The 23,660-nt window shown below is 29.9% G+C and overlaps 1 protein-coding gene across 2 annotated transcripts; it reads left to right on the top strand.

Annotated features, from left to right (window-relative positions):
* On the top strand, positions 1-23,506 carry LOC116774992 (sodium-independent sulfate anion transporter-like). 2 transcript variants are annotated; one of them, XM_032667784.2, is made up of 13 exons: positions 1-181; positions 11,182-11,389; positions 14,307-14,502; positions 15,268-15,407; positions 15,487-15,567; positions 16,181-16,344; positions 17,395-17,549; positions 17,713-17,874; positions 19,236-19,348; positions 19,871-20,044; positions 21,266-21,416; positions 22,452-22,625; positions 23,086-23,506. In XM_032667784.2, the coding sequence occupies exons 2-13, from the start codon at positions 11,189-11,191 to the stop codon at positions 23,268-23,270; spliced, it is 1,896 nt and encodes a 631-aa protein (XP_032523675.2). In that variant the 5' UTR covers positions 1-181; positions 11,182-11,188; the 3' UTR covers positions 23,271-23,506. The 2 variants fall into 2 exon arrangements, with proteins under 2 accessions (XP_032523675.2, XP_032523682.2); XM_032667791.2 differs by lacking the exon at positions 1-181 and adding an exon at positions 1,674-1,784.
* Positions 23,507-23,660: the final 154 nt, after the last annotated feature.

Below are 23,660 nucleotides of genomic sequence, written 5' to 3'. Positions count from 1 at the left end.
TATTTTGATTACGTTTTGCCGACGTCTTTAAAAGTTTAAAATTATTTTCAACTCCTAACATTAACATACATGTATGAAGTTTGTGTTAAGAACCAAATACTTAGTTTGGTTTTAAACATTATTAACACTAAGTGAGAGCAACTCAAATAAGAATAGTTTTAAGTGTTAACTTATAAAACTGGTAAGGTTAAGAATTATTTAAATTAATTTAAATTTTATGAATTAACATTTTCATGTAAAATATAAAAATAGGTGTTTAAAAAAACAGAATGTTATAAATTTGATGCTAAATGTTGAGAGAAGCCTAGACCTTATTCTAAATCATAATGTACATACATTTGTTTATTTCCTTTACTTCAAGCGAAATAATAATTATCTTTTGGTCATGAAAAATTATACATACACAAAACATACATTTTGAGATCAAAAGTTTACAATAAATGAATCAATGTTGAGTGAAAACTTGCTAATCAAAAAAACCTAAAATTTAAATGATCACTAACTTTCTATTTTCACATCATTGTTATTCATAATACAGAATCTTAAAAAATACATTTCCCCAATTGTCTTATAGTTAAGAATTGATCATCACTCTACAACATCATGAAATAATTTATTTTATTAGTTATAGAAAATAAATGCAATACTGTTAATTTTTTTAAAGAATAACAGTCTCCTGTATTCATAACCAACTTTGTAGATGTATGTCTTTTATGCTATTTATGTTTCAATATTGATTTGGTATTAAGAATCACATAATTATAATTAGGGAGAGGAGCTTGGACAGTGGAGGTGAGAGTTTAACGCGCGTTAGTTAGGGGCCCCTTAAACCTACATCTGGGTCGTAAGTCCCAAGCACTGTTGAAGCTCCTCTCCCTGCAACACGATGGACCCGGCACCCGCATGGTGAATCCATTGAATGCTAAGAGGTTTCATCTCTCTATAGTATATTTTCTAAATTGAAGCTGAAAATTGGTAAACGATTAACATATCCAAATAAAATTAACAAATGTTTTAGTAGATTAATTTATAAAATATATTTCAGTATCGCTAATAAATGAAATAATAATGGTTTAGTACAACCATCAAATTGAACTTCTCTTCAATAACATAAAACTTGAGTGCTCAATTATACACTGACATTTAGAGCTGTAAATTGTGATTCATTTACGGCTCCCAGAATATAATGAGACCATATCAGAAAAGATTATTTCAAAATAGCAAGACAATTATGAAACACATCATAGTAAATATGTATTTCTAATATGTTAATTTAAATTCAATCAATTTTTATTCTTTACTTCAACTCTATAAGATATTTATTTACAAAATTAAACTGTCAAGAAGATGGAGAATTCCACATAACTATATAAATCATACTATTGTTATAAGTACTAAGGTTTGTTTGTCTAATCATACTAATTTCCAGTTGGCAGTGTACTGAACTGTAGTTCTATAATAACACAATTTCTGATTGTTATCAAATAATTATTTAATTTATTGTAAATCAATCCAAACTCCAATATGAATCTAATATAAAATATAAACTAAAAAAACTAAAAAAAATCTTCGAAAAGTAAAATTATTTTACGCTCCAATACACAATATAATATTGCCAAAACAAGAGTAAAGTGATGTTATGTTCCCTTATGTAACTGGCAACTATATTTCAGTCGAATTGCTACCGCGCGTCGACTCAGGCGCATCGCATTATGACACATTTTTAAAAAATATACATCGTTGCTTGTGAAGTTGTGTTAATTTTTTTACATAAATATTATATGGTGAGTGACTACTTTTACAATTCGTATTACGAAAATAGTTTGAAAATAAACTAACAAGGGTCCTGTGTTTATAATCTATAAATTGCTACATATCAATTGTAAGTCAATTTACTACTGTTTTTTTTTATTTCGTTGCTTAGCGCTCTTTGAAATTTTATCGTTTTAGGTAGATTTTAAGTACTAAATTACTCTTTATTATAACAAAACTAACCAAATATGATTTTGACCCACTTTTGAAATATACAGCGTACATTTTTTTAGTAACAAAACAGCACTATATTTTTTAAAATTATCAATAAATTTATATCTTTTTCAATGTGAGCATTCCTTAGGAAGAAGTTGAGCTATAAAAAATCTCCTACTTTCACAATTTTTTATAAACATTCTTTTTGTGATTTTTATTTAGATATTGGTCTTTACTTTTTTGATAAATGCCTTACTTTTTGACACATTTTGTAAAATAATATTTTTTTATCTTTATATCTACGAAGTGTATAATATATGTGTATGTACCTACCTATCTTAAGTTGCATAAAGAATATGCTAAGTTGATATGTATATAAGAGTTTCATAATTCATTTGAGAAACATTTGCATATATCTTACGAAAATCTGGGCGCTATTAATTTTTTCGTATGTGTATGTAAAGACCTATCATTTTGTATACAGCATTTCTATTGTAATATTTTCTTGGAAACAAAAATCTGACATATACATTTTTAATTGTAATTCCTTCATCTCGTATTCTCTGTTTTCATTCCATTGTTATTAACAGACATGTAAGATACCATACCGTACATAGCCTGCATTTTATAAATTGAGAACGTCGTATTTAAATTCGGAATAATGTATTATGGAAATGCCATAAGAATGGTCTCAATTGAATAATGTGTTAAATTTTCTCAAACATCAACCTTTTAGCCGTACTAATATTTGTTTGTGAAAATGTATGTATTTAAGTAAAAATGTATTGACTGATTTTGATTAAACTTTACTATACTATAGTTTAGACATCAAAATAAGACATGCGTTGTATAACTATAATTATATTCGGGTATAAATTATTTATACCCGATTTCCATGTAGTTCCCACGGGATCACGACAGAATAGTTTTATTATATACTAGCAGACCCGCCAGACCTCGTCCTGTCGTTGCAAAGATATCATTCGGATCAGGCGCTGGGCCTTACCCACTTTATTCCTTGTATAGTTCGGTTTTAAAAGTATAGATCTTGGATTTCAATAATTAAGTCCTTTATTCCGTCTAATATAACTTTGATGAAAACAATAAAAATACAACTTCACTTTGGACTTATGAGATCTTGGTAAAGGATTTTAAAGATGTGTGATTTATATAAAAAACTGACAGGCAACTGTCAAATAACTGACAGTCACATATTTAAAATATGTTTACAATAAAAGTAATTAGTATTTCTTCTTAAATTTTATATTCTTAATTTTTCCATCGCAAGAACCTCATGTTGACAATAACTCGACAATAAAAAAAATGTGAAATCGGTCTGACGATTCACAATATATATTTCATTTTTATATATAATATAAAGGTTTTCCCGCGACTTCGTCTGCGTCAATTTCAGAATTAAAAATGTTCAACTGATCTGGTGAGCTCTGTTAAGTCTTATAGGCCGTAAGCAAGCAGATTTTGGATATTATTGTTTTGTCTTTTTTCGTCGAACGGAATGTAAAGTCTTCTGGTTCTAAGCTATTTCCCCACCAATTTTCAGCCAAATACGTACAGTCGTTCTTGAATTATAAATAGTGTAACTAGTCTTTCTATATGAAAGTAGATAAAGTACCGTGACATTGACTATAAATGTCACTGCCAATTAAATAAAATTCACTAGCAAAAACTATTATATAATGTAAATATATATATAATTCTGGAATACATAGATTAATATCCTTCATTACGAATTATACACAGAATCTAGTCTAACAATCACTGGACATTTGCCAGGGGGGTAATATCAACCAAGATTAGCACTAAGGTATCCCATATTACCAAGAAGGATGAGAATTAATTAGCGAATAACTACTGCATAAACTGTCAGAGCATCTTATCTCGGCATCCGCAGCGGTATTACGTACGCAATAATACGGACTATCCAAGTCAATTCAATGGAATTCACTCACCTAGTTTTACGAGTTCCGCAATTCAAGTTACCGCAAAACCCTACAAAAGTTTCAGCGAGGATATTCGTGATCTACTTTACTGAGAAGTCTAATCCCAATAAACCTAAACGGTTTCATGGATCTAAAGTAATTTAAATCGCCTAATCTAACTTGAGAGTAATTTGTTTTGGATCCAAAAATAAATGTTGTTGCTCATTGAAAGGCAGGCGCAGGTTCTGATAGCGTTGACGGATCGGGGATCGGACGGGCCGAATTGATGAGCCCAGTACGTGCTGCGAGGTTCAACGCTGTGATGAATCGGTGACTTGTAATCGGTGAACTAAAAAAGAAACCCTAATTTGTTAAGGTAAAAATCAAACTTGACCCTTGCAGATGTGCACCATCATCTGTAGTGACAGGATAAATCTCCTAAGGCCCCAAAGACAGCACATTTTCCGTTTCGTTCACAACAGTCTTATATTTTTATTCCATTACTGTCATTAATTTTAAAGTTACATTTTTTGTATTACAGACCATATAAAAGACAGTTATCTTTGTCATAAAGATACATTGTTTATAAAAAATTCATGTCAAGTCATGAAGCTTAACTGGTACTCAAATGTATTATTTGATACATGCCATTGTTTTACACGTGTCATTTTATAACACATCGTGTGGTTTTATACTTTTATGTCTGCGTAATTTTGGGCGATTCTGTTAGCTCCTATATTCATATCGCGATTATGTATATGATGTGACCACATACGTGATATAAAGTCTCCAGTGATACAGATACGGTTAACGATAGAAAAATTTTGCTTCTGCAGTCGCAAAAATACGCATTTAATTATAAGTTATTACGTCATAATAATCAAACATTTCGCTGAATAATTCTTTGACAGATATTTTACGAATTATCTTACAAATTAAATTTAAAGATAACTATGATTGATAGATTTTTGCTATGAATAACTTATAAATAAAAAGATGTCATTAAAATTAGACTGATAGATAATGCACTTTATTATATAATAAAAGAGCCATATTATAGATAACAGCTGAAATGAAACCGCGTAAAATAATAATAGAAACTAATTATTCGCAATTTGCATATCTATATTTTTATCCTTTTATATTTATAACGTTTCTTTAAGAACTATATTAAAAAATATATGTAAATGAAATAATTATTAATGTATCGATTAGAATTTTAAGAGGTCTGAAAACGAGGGACCTCTTCGGTAATTACGTTTAATACGTAACAGTTTGATATCACGCCGAAATAAGGTCTTTAAATGATAATTTTTTTTATATGATTATATAATTCAGCCACGCAGCCAACCTTAAAAAATGATAATACTATTAGTTAATTTACTAATATATGAAAGATATAGACACAACCTTGATAGTTAATAGGAAACCTAAAAAATAAAAATAAATACAATAGGAGATCGCTTGAAGTTCAACCATTTCCTTATTTATATGATCATTGCTTCAAGGTTCAGTTCACTTGTATGTATTTGAATTCAGCATTAACTGATTCTGATTTTAACTATCACTTCTTGATGCAGTCACAAAAATCAGCACGATTCTGTTGAAGCACTTTTTTTGTACATTACTAGTTAAGGTTGATTTTTCCACTTTATTTTATCTTTTAAAATACAAAATTACAAAAAATAGACGCAATTTGATAGATTTATTATCATTAAATGTATCAAATAAGTTAGTTACATAAAATTACTTAAGTACCTAAAGACAGAAAAAAATATTCTTATTTGATATGAAACTTATCTTTCTTATAAAAATATGAAAACGTTTCTTTTTTAACGATTAACTGAAAAAAAACATGTTACCAATCCTCTACTCCTTTGAACAATGCTGTGTAAATATATAATGTAAATAGTTTTAAGTTTAGTACCCGTAATGGCTTTAGTCGAGCAAGACCCAGGGATTAGTGGTGCTATAATTGAATTGCCTTTTAAACAATTAATCTGTCTTCGTCATCAACAGAAAATATAAAAGTATCAATGATTAAGGCTATATTAAAAATTACACATTCTATTTAACATAATACACAGTAACAGAAATAATATAAATTAGTAATTTCATTCGAACATCGGTTTTTACACTGTTGGGCCATGGTAGACGAGCGGAAGTCGCAACTGTAGATAACAAAACAAATGCCTCGGGGAAGCGCTTTTAACCTTCCAAATTAAACAAGTTTTATTTTATATACTTCGATTATCAGGTATCATAGATAACTAGAGTATTATCATTTCTGGTCTTCATACAAAAAGAGGGCTAGAAACATCTGCTAAATTTAGCCTATGCATCCTTTCAAAGAAGTTATCTAAAAATTTCAATCAGCTAACTCAAAATATCTATATCCGATCAAAACCTATGTCCCATCCCTGTACTTGCTTATTCACGTCTTTACTGTCACTAATCAACCAGACCGTAAGCGGAGTCACTAACACGCACTATATCAATCTGATATTACATCTTACCTTGACACCAACTACACTTATCTTAATTGACTACTAAAACACGCTTTTTTAAATTTATTTTTTCTATTTGCTACCGTTAAGTCAGTAGTAATATTTAAAGAATTGAATTATAGGTGAATGTTTTTCTTCTAAAAGTTGTTTTGTCCTAAGATTGACCCGCTTTTCTTAGCTTTTCATATCATTTGCGCCATCCTAAACTTTAGACAACTTGAAGCGTATAAGTTGCCTAGATTTACCCACATTAGTTTTGTCTGGAATAAAAAGATTGATTGTGACGCGTACCTTTACCCTTAAAGTAATAGACAATATTTTCACTTTTTCTGTGCCTCCTTTATTTTGTAATAAAAATAATTCAACTTAATAGGGCAATACAATGGTTAAGGATAAAAAAAAATTAAAGAAAATACAAACGAAATTTTTTATTCCCGTCTAATTTCTGTGACTAAATTCCATTACATTCCTAATCATAATTGACGTGAGTATTTAAGTGAAATCCTATGTATAAATTGTATTTTTAGATGTTTATGATTGTTATTTACATTATAATTATTATGTCATGTTCTAGTTAGATATGTAGTGTCATTATGTTTAAAATACATAATGCGCCTATACACTATACTACAATTTACTCGATTGTGTTTTACACAAAGAGACTCAATATTCTACATACCTTGTATATCTTAGTCTATTATTATTTGAGAATAATTTTACTAAGTTTCCATATACTTCCAGAACATAGTACATCTTTTATGACACAAAAGCTATTGTAATGATACCGTAAAGAGACAAGGCAGTCGTATTATGTTATAGTTTTTGTTGTATTTAAACGTAAAGTTTTATTGCCTCTGTATCCGTCACTTTGTTGGCTAAGACATGAAAGTATCAATATAGTAAAATTAATATTACATAACTCAACTACAAAAAAATATTCCAACATCTATGTCTATGTAAAGGAAAGACCTTGTATTCATTTTTTTTCGCTATTCCAATTTCATATTATAAATTTCCATAGAAAAAGTTATATTCGTCCCTTAGTACATTTTATCACTTTGTTCCGAATATACACGGGGCTATAGTCGGCTCAGATTCTTCTGACTACAAGTAATAGTTGAATTTATAAGATTTATATCTATTTCATTTTTACAACTAAAGTATGATAACATATATACAATATTAGCTTTTTTTTTTCAAACAAATAAAACTGAAATCAAAAAGACTTTCGACTTAAAAAGTTTAACAAATGACACTCAAGATATTTATCGGTTATCGATTATTATGTCCTATCTTTATCCTTATATATCCAACGTCAATTTATATTTATCTATGACCGAAACGTACTTACAAAAAATTATCAGCTTCATCGTATCATTATCGTTAACTAATATTACATTAGTATAATTACGTGAAATTGTACATACTTTCTCTATTCCAAAACATTAACAATCCGCAACATCGCATATACTGCCTCATTAGAGAAAACAATGGGTGCATTATCGACACAGCAATTGCCTATAACCCTGTATTGTGGGTTCAGCTGACAATTCAGCAAACACTGATTTAATGAAAACCCTCAATCAAATACATAATTCCAAACTATCTATCTCGCAAAACAAAAAGCTGACATCACTGACTTCTATAATTTTATTACATTCATGTTGCGGCACAAATTAACAACGAAGAGAATTTCCAATACTTTCTATTTGTTTCTTAAGAGACGAGTTGACAGTAATTGATTTGTACCCTGCGAATCCCACTTCAGCAATCTTAGTGAACAACTTACAAGTTACCTTCCTGTTTCCTGTGCCGATTTCATTACTGCTTTCTCGATGGTAATTGAATATTATTTTATTCTTAGATTAGTTTTTCTTCAAACTGAAGTTATCTTGTATCAGAAAAAACTTATGTAAAGTTCACTAATATACTTATATTCTTTTTCCTTTTCAACTAATGCAATTTAACTGAGTAAACTAACGAGGAACAACTACGAATTCATAAATTCGATGACAGTAAAATCGAAAACTAAACAGTTTGTTTGTTTATTTAATTGGACGCTATTTGAAAATTTGTTTGCGTTAGTTAGCCCGTTGATCGAGGAGGGATACATTTCAATGTACGAGCAATAGGAACAAAGTATTGATGATTATTATTTTTATAAACTCAGTTATAAGACCCATAAAAATAATTGTATAAGAGACATTACGTTTATACTTATAAATTATTAGGATATATATATATATATATATTTATATATATCTATGATTTGAGTCAAAGCATTTAGTTTAAAAATAGTTAAGAAGTTCCAAAAAGCTTTGCAAAAGTTACTTGATACAATAACAAAAAAGAAGTAACTTTTTAAGATGACAACAGCAAATCAATAAGTTTGTTATCTTTCCCTCTCTTATTTATTATCTCTCTTTATCTCACTCTCTCTCTCCCTCTTTAATTTCAACACTGATTAAACAGAAAAATTTATTAGTCGACAATGAAATTAATGAAATTTACTTCATATTTAGATATCATAAAATTTGTATGCCGAGTTTACAAGTCTGTTGGAAAAAGACATTACAAATATTAAGTAAATGTTTCTAAAATATATTTAAATGTTACAAGTTACAAAAGATATCAAATATTCTTATTTACCTAACAACAAATTTTTTTAATCGAGCTCCCAACCATTGGCTCTCGATTGTCATTAAATTTGGGAATAACCCGTTGTGTTTGACCTCCCAAAAATATCGCGGTTAAGCTTGATAGCTGCTCTCTTTATTTTACAATCTATTTAGTAACAGACACAGTACTAAGTTCTAAGCAATTATTCTTTTGAGGTATGACAATATTTTTCTATAACTTATTTCTACGATGTATTGGCGTTCATGTTGCCAACGTTCTTTGTATAGCATATATACAATTCCTGCAAAAATATCCTGGTTAAATATATCAGATATATAAAATGATTTTCATAGGATATTATTAAAACAAATCGAATAGAAAATCATATTATGTCATCGAAGTGGAATAGGAGCTCACGTGAGGTATTTTTTTATGAAAATATATGGTTCTTACTTCAATTGAATAATTTAATAATAAAATATTGTATCAATTCCACGTATTATGTATATTAAAAACAGATTTATTTTTTTATGTTAGGATTGAAATATGTTAAGAAACAAATAATGCAGACCTCTGTAATATTGTCAAATCGGTGTCAAGGGTATCTTATAACTAAGATCTTTCTAAGATACATTGTTCAAAAACAGCTGTGCGCGTGAAAAAACACGAAAAGATAACAATGTTTTTTAAATATCTTTACGCTTGCTTATTATAAATTAAATTTTCCTCGCTTATTGACGGTTCAAAGAGCTCGATAAAAAATAAATCTTTTATTTAACGATAAAAATATAATAAGATTGAGTTATTATTTTTAATTTAGGGTCAAAATAAAAAAAAATATTAAATCCAGTACCCACATAAAGTACAAATAGTGTTACTGTGTATAATTTTAATCTCTTATTAATTTTTAAATACTAAGGAGTATTACGCATTGTAAATATAACCTGAAATTATAATCAACAAATCGATATCTATATTATTAATCTGTAAGAAATATTTCCCGGAGCAAAACAATAACTTTTCGTTTTATGGATTGAGATTAATTTAATAACTAGGATCATTTAAAATTTTAAACGAATCACTTGGTAAATATTTGCGAGGCACTACGTAGATAGAAATCTATATACATATTTAAACGTAAAGCGTGTCAGGCATGCCTAAGTTAAGAACATCTAAAATTCTAATGATATGGTTACTTACACAGAAAACATTGAGCCTATAACTATAACACAGAATTAAGACTATGGTTCGATAAGTATAGAATATTATAGATGACTCATATGCTAATACCTACGTTGCTACATAAGGTTAATGCTCTTGATCATTCACAACTATACATCCAATTTATAATAAAGCAATTTCTGTAGTTACTATTCTAACACATTCGTCCAAAATATTTCATAAAAGGGAAATAAAAGATATTATCATCCACCTAACCCTTTAAACCCTCGCATTCATTATGCCCTTCGCGTTTGCAAATAGGGCTTGTCGCAACCGAAGTGTTCTTCAAACAATAATACATATAAGATCACCAGTTTTATTCCTGTAGTATAGAAACTACTCTGAACCCTTTGTTTTTACTTGTCGAAGCTTAACATTTGTTTATTGGCCGGGTAGCATATTACGACGAGGGTTTATATTAAATTAAGTTCCCCGATATTCCCATCGGGTTGCTTTATAACTTACCTCGATATAATCAAACCTCATCGACGCCCCTTATTTAACTCGCAATTTAAATGTATATTTAAATTAAAATATGTAATTTATATCGCTTACCCATTATTCCCGCTCCGTAGATTAATTTGTTTTTAATAATATTTATTTTACAATTTGCACACAACTTTTTATGAAGCGATTATGAAAAACGTGTTTTTAACATATTATTTAAATCTAGTAACTTTGTAGAATTCAAATTATCTTATGGTTATATTTAGAACGCATTTGGGTTTGACATTTGAAAAGCCATATGAAAGATCAAAATCTGTTTCCACGAAGGTTTGCTTATGAATTTTATATAAAATATGGTATATCATATATACATGTATGTATGTATGTATGAATAAACCTACTTAAAAACATATTCAAATCCATTGTAACAATAACATTATGTTTGCGAAAATGTTAATCTTAGTATTCTATATTAACAGGTTAAACATGTCTTCACCGTCCAAACAACGCTATAAAAAGCAAACGTGGTGCAAGCGATTGTTACATAAGAGGCTTCCAATCACAAAATGGCTGTCTGAATATAATTCCGAAAAGGCACTCGCTGACTTCATAGCTGGTGTGACAGTGGGGTTAACTGTGATACCACAAGCTTTGGCGTACGCGACCCTCGCTGGCCTTCCCCCACAGGTAACTCACACAAAGTTAATTAAAAACTATCGTCATTATAATTCGTATTAATATACGTTTTTATTATACATAAAACTAATAAGTATGAAAAAAAAGTGTTTAGGTGTTTTTAACTTATACATAACAAAGCACTAAAACGATGTTTATGAAACCTGACAAATAATGTATCTTATATAGCAGAATAACATACAACGATTTATAAGCATATTGTTTTGCCAAATCCAGTCCTGCGGGCAAAGCTGCGGAACTGTAGTCTCAAAACAAATACAACTAGACAGTTTTGCAATATATTTGTATGATGTTTATTTTTAAAATACTTCTGCATAGTAAAAATTCAATTAATAAAATCAACGTCCTATAGCACTAGAAGAAGTAACGACATTTTTTCAATTTATTCCCTTGTACATCTCTTACGTTATTTTGTTTTACTGCAACAGAATTTTATTTTGGTGTGTCAAGTCGTAAAAGTAAAACCCTTAATTCAGTTTGCTCGTCCCACTGCTTTCTTTTCCCAAGAGTTTACAACCTATCAGTATTGAATTTCTTAGACAGATGTGCTTCGAACAGCAAAAACCCCGTAAGTAAAACAATATTTACGGCCTCCTATCAAATACGTAAAAGGATTTCCTCATAGAGAAACGTTTCAACATTACAAAGTAGAACTGTACACGTAAGATAAAATAATATTCTTTTCGTTGAAACATTAAAACATATACTTGGAGAAAAAAACTTTGTGTTCTTATCAAAAAAAATGAATAAGTTATCTATAAAATATAAAAAAATTAAGGAGAATTGCTATATTAAGTTCCCTTTGTTCATTAATTTATTTCTATGACACACTTAGCTTTGCGACTAGTAAATACATCATTATCTGACAATACATTGTGATCTTTACCGTTCACCAAATACAAGTAAGGTCTTCTAATAATAGAATATATATTTTCCCAAAGTAAATGACTTACTATTAAAAATAAATAAGTAATATTCTTAATAAAAAAAAAAATAAAAAAAAATGTTTAGTTTTGTAAATAGGAATAGTTAATAGATTGTAGTCAGATACATATGATTAAGAAAGAATTATTACAGAATTTTGATATTCTAAAGAACATTAAAGATAAATATTCAAGTGTCATTTGATTTTTTCCCAGTTCATTTTCAATAATATTGTTATAAAGACATTCCAAAGCATAACATAGAAAATACACCTGTGTTTAAATAAAAACACGAAGAGTAACAATACTTACCAATAACTAACAGTGTTTCATAATTAATATTAAAATGATCTCCAACACTACCAATGTTTGAAATATTTAATTAAACACGCTGTCAATTTTGAATGACGAATTGAAACTCTAAGACATTTTGTTTGTTTGCCTTTCTATTAAGATGGTCAGAGATCGTTGTCAATATTACTACACGTACAAAAACGAGTAAAAAATTTGCTATTTGTTACAAAAAACTATACAACTATTACAAATCATGGGTTAAAAGCCTTTAACCTTTCAACAAATTTATTACTATGTTATCCAGGACCAATTAAATTAAAAAAAAAAAAAAAACATAAAACTGACTATACACTGTTTGTACTGTAAAAGAATTTTCAAATCCAACACACAGCTTACTAATTGCTATAATTTGTACGCGCGTATCCGATTTTATTCATACAGTAGTAGATTGTTAAACTTTTTTCCTATTTATTTGAACTGATATATCGTTAAGCCGGGGTATAATAACATTTTTTAATCCGGATCTAGTGTTCTAAAAAGATAACTTGTACAGTCAGAAAATAAATTCAGATTGAGAGAATAAATGAAACCGTACAGAATGAAATTGTAACGGAATGAGGAGGATTTAATCTGCGTGAAAATGACAAGCTATTTTGCGTTAACCCTCTCAGTGACGCGTTATAGCCGTGAACGAATCATACTCGTTCATTAACATTACACTATATCCATGAACATATACATATGTATGTAAATAAACTCTCGCTGTACACAATAAACGGTTGTATTCATATTAATTTAGAGTTCACTACTGTACCCAAAGTTCTGATGAATGATTAATTCGACGTCATATTTAATGTAACAAGAGTAATCGGTCACATATTCAAATTGGTAACGAATTTGAAGTATGAAGAGATCACATACGCGTTCTTTTGTGTGTAAGTTTAGTTAATAGTGTTAATAATTGTGAACTATTAATCATTCGTGAACGTTACTTTACAACACGTATAATAGTTATTATTTTTCACCCACAAAATATCTTTTCAAGTTTATTAAAGTACGTATTAATTTCAACATTTTTGTTTTCTTTTCGTCTTTTTTGTATGGATGAAGCAGTATTGAAGCTAGTAAAGTTTTCAATCTTGTTTCTAGTTTGGCCTATTTACAGATGATTCACCGAATACAAAGTGTAGTATACAAAAAATAATACAGAGGCAACTTCAGACTTAGTAGAGAAAATAAGAGATTACAACTATACTAATAAAAATAATTACTACATGCTGATTCCGATACAAAAACACTAATTTAATTATAATTAATATACAACTCGAATTCACTTACTAATTATCGTGATGTTATTTTTATCACTGAAAAGTAATTTGAATCAGAAAAATATATTTCATAATCTAAGTGCAGTACCATCATTGATTTCAATCTGATAACTAATAATTTAAGCATTTAATTATCCCGGAGTGGTTTCAATTTGTTTATGAATCTTACAATATTCCGAGTAGTAGTTGACCATTTTTTATTATGGTAATTTATTTTACTTCTTTTAGAATTTTGCTACAAAATTATACCCACATAACGACTGCACATTTACTATGATTGTATGTTATTTTACATAAGTTTTGCAAACCGCCAAGACATTTAACTAATATATGAGATGCATTAGCCAAATTATTTCGTTTCAGTACGGCCTCTACTCGTCGTTTATGGGATGTTTTGTATATATTTTATTTGGTTCATGCAAAGATATAACTCTGGGACCAACAGCGCTCCTGGCGCTCATGACATATGAACAAATACAGGGTAGAAACTTCGACTACGCTGTGCTTCTGTGTTTCCTAACAGGAGTTGTACAGCTGGCGATGGGAATATTGCATTTAGGTATGTTTGCGTTTGCCTTCACGTGGTAACCTTACAAATTAATTCTTGTTATAAAGTGACGATGTTATTGTATGTATATATCTTTATCAACAAAATACAAGTACGTATATATTTTGTATACTTCTATTGAATTATCATCATTTTATTATAACTATTAAAATTATTATTATATAATTTGAATCCGTAAAACTGGGATGATTTTTAAAACAACTTATGACTATCGCTAATATTGTTCCTAAGATTTATATGTGGTTACATAAAACTATGTTTATTCTTTTTAATTATCCGAATGCTTACTTTAATCGTTAATGTAAGATGAAAGAGCTTTGAATAAGTCAAAATAGTCCGACTGTTTTGAAACGGAATAACCTTGATATAAACAATATTGACGCGAAGTTAAAAAGTACGTGACGGTCATCTCTATGAAGTAAGCCGTGACAGTGACAAGATAACATAATTTTTTTATCAGCTACGTCTCAATATAACCCCCAATATGAGAATAGATAAATCATATCATGCTTGTAATGTATTGTTGTATTTCCTTTTATTATCAAATTCAAATATTACATGTACTGGAGTAGGTAATCCATTTTTTGATAAAATCTCTGAATACCATTTGAGTGCCGTCTTTATCTTGAGAGTTCGTACTTCAAAATCATACGAAAGAAATTAAAAAGTTTTTTTTATTAATATTTATTCAGATTATATGAATCTTTGTAGTTCAGTATATATATATATACATTTATTTAATTCTCTTTTAAACAGGTGTTCTAATAGATTTCATATCAGTCCCAGTGACGGTAGGTTTCACTTCAGCAACATCAGTTATAATAGCTGTGTCGCAACTCAAAGGACTTTTGGGACTACAATTTAAGTCGAGAGGATTTTTAGACACATTGAAAAAGGTGAATACATCTTTTTTGTTATTAGTTTTTTAGTTTTTGTTTATCTTATATTCTTAAAATTGTTATATTATTATTTTAGGTATTTCAAAACTTACCGAATGCTAAATTAGCTGATAGTACGTTAGGTGTATCGTGCATAGTTATACTATTATTAATGAGGGTAAGTTGTGTTTTACTATATACAAAATAACACGTAAACATACACACACATACACACAGACCCACACATATAAACATCTATCAATACGATCATGTTACTAACCTTCAAACCTTCTTAAATAACACTGAAAGCTTCCATATATAAACATTGCTATATCTTTTTATGAGCCTAAATTCACCGTAAAATGTGTGTTATTGATATATCGAAAGGTACAATAATGTTCATTGAGTAACGTGGTAATAAACATCCCTTATAATTAATCACCGGATCGCGTGATCTTCGTGTTTATTTTTAGATTATATATTTTATTATGATTGTATACCGCCGTATATGAAAAAAAAAACATAAATATAAATAATGTACTGATCACTGTCATATATTTTTATATATAAAAAATTGATTTTTGAATCATGATCGTATAAGTCACGTTTGCTAACAGGATTCCTTTGAAATATTTATCAATAATTTTTACATTCATCAAAACCATCCGTATCTGTATTCAAACCGGGCAATCAAAAAACCTTTGAAGGAATTTAAAATCCTTTTTTTACGTACATAACTCATAACTGCGATGGTAACTGAAAAAAATATATCATATTGTATATATTTCCAGAAAATGAAAGATTTAAATTTGGGGCAAGAGCGAAAAGGTTTGAAGAAAGCTTTATGGCTATTATCAACTTCGCGGAACGCTATCATCGTGCTCCTTTGCTCTTTAATGGCTTTCGCATGGGAAAAGTATTCAGAATCTCCGTTCAAACTCACTGGCACCGTCAAGTAAGTTCATGGTTACTTTACGTTCAACATATTTTAGCAATTTGACTTGTAATGTTTGGACATCTCAATCAATATTGATTTTGTTTCTTTGAAATTTTTTCCTTTTTATCAATTAATTCATTGATATGGATAACAACATTCACATAAACAATCATTAAAATTTCACAATATATAGTTAAAAGTGCAGTCATTAGAAACGTGATATTGCATCGGCATTTTTTATTGCCAACAATTAATTATATAAAATCATATTGGATGTTACTTCCGAACGAATGTTTTTACAGCTATTCGAAAAATACGGAACCAAGAATACTGTTATCGTGTCATGATATTTTTATGTAAAGATAAAAAGGTTCAGGTTCTCCATAGCGAAGAGGTTTTAAGCTCTTTCTTTAGTACATATCTTTACATTTGTGAAGATATTTCTAAGAAAGTACTTTAAAAGATCTTAGGATTCTTTTCGAGGTTCTTATTAAAACTTTTCCTTTAACATAAAGTGTAAATACAGTTTAAACAAAACAAAATTTCGGTTTCATTTAATGAAAATTTTAATTTTATTTCCCTCACTTTTATCAAAACAACTTTTAGCCGCTACCAAACTAGTAAGAAATGTGATTATTCCTCCTAAAACTTGTATTAGAATTAGTGAAATTTTACTGTCATATACATATATTTTTTATGGCTGTTTTCTAATATAAGAATCATAAAAAAATAGATTTATAACAGGATGAAGGTCCGCAATCAATAACTACTTACATAAATATTTCTTAACGTTCGTTTCGTTGGCATATTTAATGCGATTATATGCGTAGAAAATGAATTTCACGTCCTAAGGCCTTGTCTTATGATATAATCAGAAAATTTCGCCATTATAACACATATATGGATTAGTTTACACTACAATTACTTTGTTGAGAGTATACAAAAAAAATTACCAGTAAACTGAGCTATTTCGTTTAAAATTTATATCAAAGCTGTGGAAACCTTTAAACGGATTTCCGTCAAATATTGATTTACGATAGAACCAGTCAACAAAGAGCGCTATTTCAGAGAGGGCTTGCCGCTATGGTCCATGCCGCCGTTCGCTACATCATACGGGGGCACAAACGTTACCTTTATTGATATGTGCTCAGACCTCGGCTCGTCGATAATACTGGTACCCATTATAGGAGTACTTGGAAACGTCGCTATAGCTAAGGCATTTGGTAAAATAAACTTTCTTATAATAAACTTAATATGTGTGTAAATACTTTATATTAGTAGGATAATTTCAAATCAACAATCATGTCTTTCATAATTAATTAATGGAAAGTCAGTTAATAAGACAGTCATGAATTTATTTGTTATATTGTAAGGAATAATTTCCAGCTAGCGGTGAATCCGTAGACGCTACGCAGGAACTTATAACCCTCTCACTATCCAATATACTCGGTTCATTTGTGAGCGCGATGCCAATAACCGGCTCGTTTTCACGAAGCGCTGTGAACCATGCTAGTGGAGTTTGTACACAATTTGGCAGTGTTTATACAGGTAAGAATATGATACAATGTACGCTGTATTGAAATATTCATTTTGTATTCCACTAATTTAAATATAGATTAAACCACTCGTTATATTGGAGTGGGTATGCTACTTTCTTTAATGACAACTTTCGAGTATATGTACTCTATTTGTCTGAAATTATCAAAACATTTAACACACCTAAACTGCATTCCCGCGTCAACTTATTTAGTTTATTTTATGAGCATTGTAATCAACGGTATCCAGCAAAAATACAGTTTAAATGAAATAGAGACGAGAAAGTACATTTTATTAACTTTTTATTTATTCAACCATGAATCAGAACGCAAACTGCGCTCAAAATCCAATTCCTTTAGTTAGATTTATAACAAACAGGATGTATATTTATACTTTAAATATATTATTTTATGAAAAATAAAAAATAAAACTATATGAATTAAATACATTTTCACCTCATTGTATCAACAATACTCGGCTTCGGTCTATCATTAAGACCGAAATAAAAAAACATGTAACTATAAAAATATAATATTTTTTTATTTCTCTTCAAGTCACTCGTGTATTTCTCAGTAACAACTATTATTAAGCGTAGAATATTTACTGTGAATCTTGGTACACAATGTAAACAGTTGTTGACATTGTCCACTTTGACACACGCGATGTAAAGCTTGGCTCTCTGGCTTGCAGCTAACAGGCATTTAGTGTTCGAGTTCTTGCTAGTTAATTTTCAGTAAATATTTGATACTTTAAATATATATAAGTTATGCTTCATTAGTTTATTCTGTTCGTCATGATCGCAAGAGTCTTTGCTGACTCGTCATTGTCATCACGTATCAGTGATCAGGAGCCTGTCCCAACCAGTGGTGTCTAAATACTCTTAGACACTACATATTACTCGGAAAAGATCACATTGGTACTTGCCAGGTTTCGAACCCGCGCCCTCACGTATGAGAGGCGGGCGTTTTAACCTTCAGGCCACCACGACTTTATTCAGTTACGTTATATAAAATTCGAACTAAACATATACATGCGGCTTGAACCGTGGAGGTGAGCGTTTAGCGTTTAGCGCGTTAAATGTGGGTCTCGTAAACCAGCACCTGGTTCGCAAGTCCCAGACACTGTTCAGGCTCCTCTCCCTGCAACGCGATAGTCCCGGCACCCTCACGGCGAATCCATGGAATGCTGAAAAGTTTCCTCTCGCTCTCTTTCTCTCTCTCTCTCTCTCTATATATATATATATATATTCCTTTTACCACATACATATAAGTAGATTGCGACCATCCTTCGCCTTTTTTCTAATAAAAGCCAGATAAGCTAAAAAATCGTTTGCACCTTCGTAACTTTTAATTCATTTATTATAATGTTTTCAGGTATTTTAGTTCTTCTAGCACTGAGTCTTTTGACGCCTTATTTCTATTTTATTCCGAAAGCCTCGCTCGCCGCTGTCGTGATATGTGCTGTGGTTTTCATGATTGAGTACGAGGTAACGTAATAGTTACTACAATTAATTCATAACTAACTTTTCATTTTATAAATTTTCATAGAACGACGATTTACTTATATAATTTTTCTCATTACGTAAATATTGTTGAAATCCTGTTTTGTTATTTTTAATAACATGTAACTACAGTAAAATTACAAAAAATATGATTGATAAATATTGAATTTTATTATTTGACAATAGAGCTTGTGTTTGTCCTTTAGACAAATTTAATGTTATTTTAATTTTCTTCCTTAATTATTATAACACAACAAATAAGTTCACGTCACGTCATAGTTATCGATTCAAAATTATCCATGGATTTTCACTTAGACAGCCTTATTTGAACATTACAAAAAACACGATAATATGAGAACAGAAACATTACTATACAAGATATTTCACTATACAAGATATTTCACAATAACTTGATGAACTTAAAATTTATCATACGTTCTTATTAGAGGGTGTTACTATTGTGACGTAATAATATTTTCATTATGCCACTTATACAACATATTCCAGGTCGTGAAGCCTATGTGGCGCTCACGCCGGGCGGATCTTGTGCCAGCGTTCGCTACGTTCGCTGTGTGTTTGGTTGTTGGAGTTGAAATCGGTATAGTGGCTGGGGTTCTGTTGAACGTGTTACTACTCTTGTACCCCAGCGCCAGACCGCAGATGGAAGCCGAAATTGTTACGGTAAATAATATATTAATAAAAAAAAATTTTTTCTTTGTTCTGTCATGACATTACTTTTTAAACGACTTCAAAACAGTGAGGTTCTCAATTTGATTAATATTATAGTAAGTATCTTTTTACCTTCATGTATTATAGCTCCAAATTTAAAATTTTCCTCACATTTTTATAAGTCATTACTTCCAATCCTAGAAATTCTGACTCAAAACATAGTAAGTTCGATTGCCATACAAAATTTCAATTATTTCGGATCGGTGGATTTTTCATAAGCAACTAACAAACATACAACTAAAGAAACATTCATGTACAACATTTGCCAAATTCAATACAATTATATATTAATATTTATTAAATTCGCATTAATTATACAAAGCTGTACAAACTTCACTTTTTAAATAATTATTTCATCACCCACACCATCATCGGCCTATCGGCGCCCACTGCTGAGCAAAGGCCTCTTCTCGCATGGAGATTAATCACCACGCTTGCTCAATTATATGCTTAAATTTAATCGAATTGCACCATTAATATTATAAAAGTGTGAAAAAAATAAATTCTATGCCTTTTTCAATGAACATTCGCCATTTTATTGCACAGCCAAGGTTAACACTATAATTTTAACAATCTAAATTTGTTTCGCATGAACTACGTCCTTGCTATTTAATGCGGTAATTGACAAACATTCGTCTATTATTTAATTTTGTCATTACGATAACACCGTAATCTGTGAACAAAAAAAAAAACTTTGTATAGAAAAAAAAATACGGAATTCTGAGATCTATTGGACCATCATAATTTGACCCTCGCTTCTAATTACACCCGTTCCTCAATCACGTGACAACAAAATTAGGCGAAAGAATATCTTTGTATAAATCACGTGCAGATCTTGTATGATTTATAAATTAAATTAATATTCTTGCATATCATATGCATGTAACGAAGTTGTTCACACTAATACAGTCTTAAATAAAAAAAAATATATCACACATTAATATGTTTCCTGTAGAATATATAGAATTTATATAATTAAAGTTAATGTACCATCAAAATAAGAAATTATCATATACTCGTATTCATGCACAATTGAAAACAAGAAGCACACCAAAATAATGTGAACATATATTTACTTATAAATAAGATGAAACACAAAAAAAACTAGTAAGACCATAAGATCTAGGCGACAAAAAGAGATCAATTAAGCCTGTAACCAACTAATGATTACAGAACTCGTCCGGATCTAACTACTTATTGATAACAGTGGGCAATAGTCTTTACTTCCCTGGCGTGGAATACATAAGACAGTACGTGAGCCGCGCCGCGAAGAAGCAGGGAGGCTGCAGCATGCCCGTTGTCATCGACTGCAGATATGTACTTGGTATGTTTACATAATATTAATTAAACATATTTATATATATATATATATATATAGTTAAAGAGACCTATTACGTTTAGCATATAATTTGTTTCCCAAAATAAATCAATTTTTTTTTTAAATTACAAATAAAAGAATAATAATGGTGGCTTGTAAAACTGTTTGATATTTTTTAGATTCAAACAAACAACTTAAACTTGTATCAATATATATAGAAAGATTCTTTTCAATTGTGAGTTTTAAAATAAAATTCTCTGTTACATGATTTAATTTATTTATTTTAATAGATTTAAATTAATATAGAAAATATAAATAAAACGATCATGGGTCACCAACTTAAAACCTAGGCGAATCTTTTGATCACTTTAATACCAATATTTTAATATTATCTCTGTAATCCTTTGTTTCATGAAGTTAGATTTAAATGAAGTTCATATGTAAATGTATATTTTAATCGTATTTTAAAATTATCATTGTTTTATATGAAATTATTCGCAAAATTTCAAATAAAGAATTAAGAATGAAGAATTCATCGGCACTAAAGGGATTCGAACCTGCAGTCTTTTCGATTGCTTTTCAGTTGCTTTGCAAACTAAGCTATTATTCTTACTCAAGTTTGTGAAGTAATTAAAATATATATCATCATTAAATTATAATCTTTTTTCTATTGAAATTGTAATAAGTATATAAAAACGGTAGTCGTGGTGGCCTGGAGGTTGAAAAGCCCGCCTCTCATACGTGAGGGCGCGGATTCGAAACCTGGCAAGTACAAATGTGATCTTTTCCGAGTCATATGTACTTCCTAAGAGTATTTAGACACCACCGGCTGGAACAGGCTACAGCAAGCCTTGGGGTCTAAATAGCCCCAAAAATTACTAGTGCAGAAGGCAACGGCCACTGCAACTATCTTCCCATGAAAGTCATCATGTATAGGATCACTTATAAGTGATGACCGCGACGAGTCTGCAAAGACTCTTGCGACGATGAAGAGGAAGATACAAAAATATTGATATTTTCCTTTTCCTTTTTTTTATAAAGGTGCAGACTTTACTGCCGCTAAGGGTATCTGTGCGTTGTCAAATTCGTTAGCATCACGCGGCCAGCCGCTAGTACTGTTAGCGCCAAGACAATGTGTCGCAGACGTCTTCATAGGCGCCGGTTCGAGTGTTGTCGTGGTGATGACGGCCAATGAATTGGACGATACATTACAAGGTGAGACAAAATTATAGCAAAAGTAACCATAGTGTTATAAGCCCTGGCTTTTATGATATGGCTAACACAATTCTATATACTGGTAACATTTGAGCCAACTCACATCTTAATTTAGCCTAATACCATTAGAAATATAATGGTTACTGCAGCATTTTATCAAAATCCATCAATGGTAAATTTTCTGTCATTTCGAAAATGTCTGTGATTTTACAAAGTTTTCCTATCAATTCTAAGAGCGTATAGTCCTTACTCAATACTAAATAATGCCAACATGACTACCTGATCATTCTACACCCTTCATTACTTTGGAATCGTGGTTTGGGTGAAAATACCACAATACCCTAACAAAAATTCTCCATATAACAAAAAGAACATTTACCAAAAAACGTAGTAATTAGTACTAACATCGCCAACTGAAAAACGATAAACATAAATCGGTTTATAACAAATCTATTTTCAGATTTAACAAATCAAATAGCCCTGAAGGACATCAATGGGAAAGAGAAAAAAATAACCCCTCCGCCTTCATACAACACCCTCACACAGATGGGTGACGAAGTTGAAGTCATTATATCAGACAGTAATAACCTTCCATTACTGAGCAATCGTCATAAAACAGTGTCCGATGAGGTCAATGACACGTGATCTTCAATTTAAAATAAAATTAATTCAAACTTTTATAATTAAATTATTTCTACAAACACTCAATTTAATGTTATTAATTTTTTATTATTAATGTTAGACTAATTATATTTTATTGTATAAACAAACTTCAGTTACCAGTATGTCTTGACCTGCGTCGTTACTTTCGATATGAAAGTAAATTGTTTAATTTATAATTTACCAGTATAAGTTTCTATTTCTATATAACTGAAAGAAAATATATTATTTTTCAAAAAAATGACTTTATTTATTTCGATTCGAATTTCATTCGGAAAAATCTCGGTAATAAAATTCTAGAAATAAAAAAAAAAAATTAAATTATTTAAGTAAACACTTTTTTATTAAATCAAAAATTATTAAATAATAAAATAG

The sequence above is a fragment of the Danaus plexippus genome, chromosome 8, assembly GCF_018135715.1.
Source record: "Danaus plexippus chromosome 8, MEX_DaPlex, whole genome shotgun sequence".
NCBI lineage: Eukaryota > Metazoa > Arthropoda > Insecta > Lepidoptera > Nymphalidae > Danaus > Danaus plexippus.
This window is presented reverse-complemented; position numbering and strand designations above follow the sequence as displayed.

Coding starts and splice junctions, on each gene's coding strand:
- LOC116774992 (XM_032667784.2), top strand. CDS start 11,189: ATGTCTTCACCGTCCAAACAACGCTATAAAAAGCAAACGTGGTGCAAG. Junction 11,390..14,306: donor TCGCTGGCCTTCCCCCACAG/GTAACTCACACA, acceptor ATTTCGTTTCAG/TACGGCCTCTACTCGTCGTT. Junction 21,417..22,451: donor CGACTGCAGATATGTACTTG/GTATGTTTACAT, acceptor TTTTTTATAAAG/GTGCAGACTTTACTGCCGCT.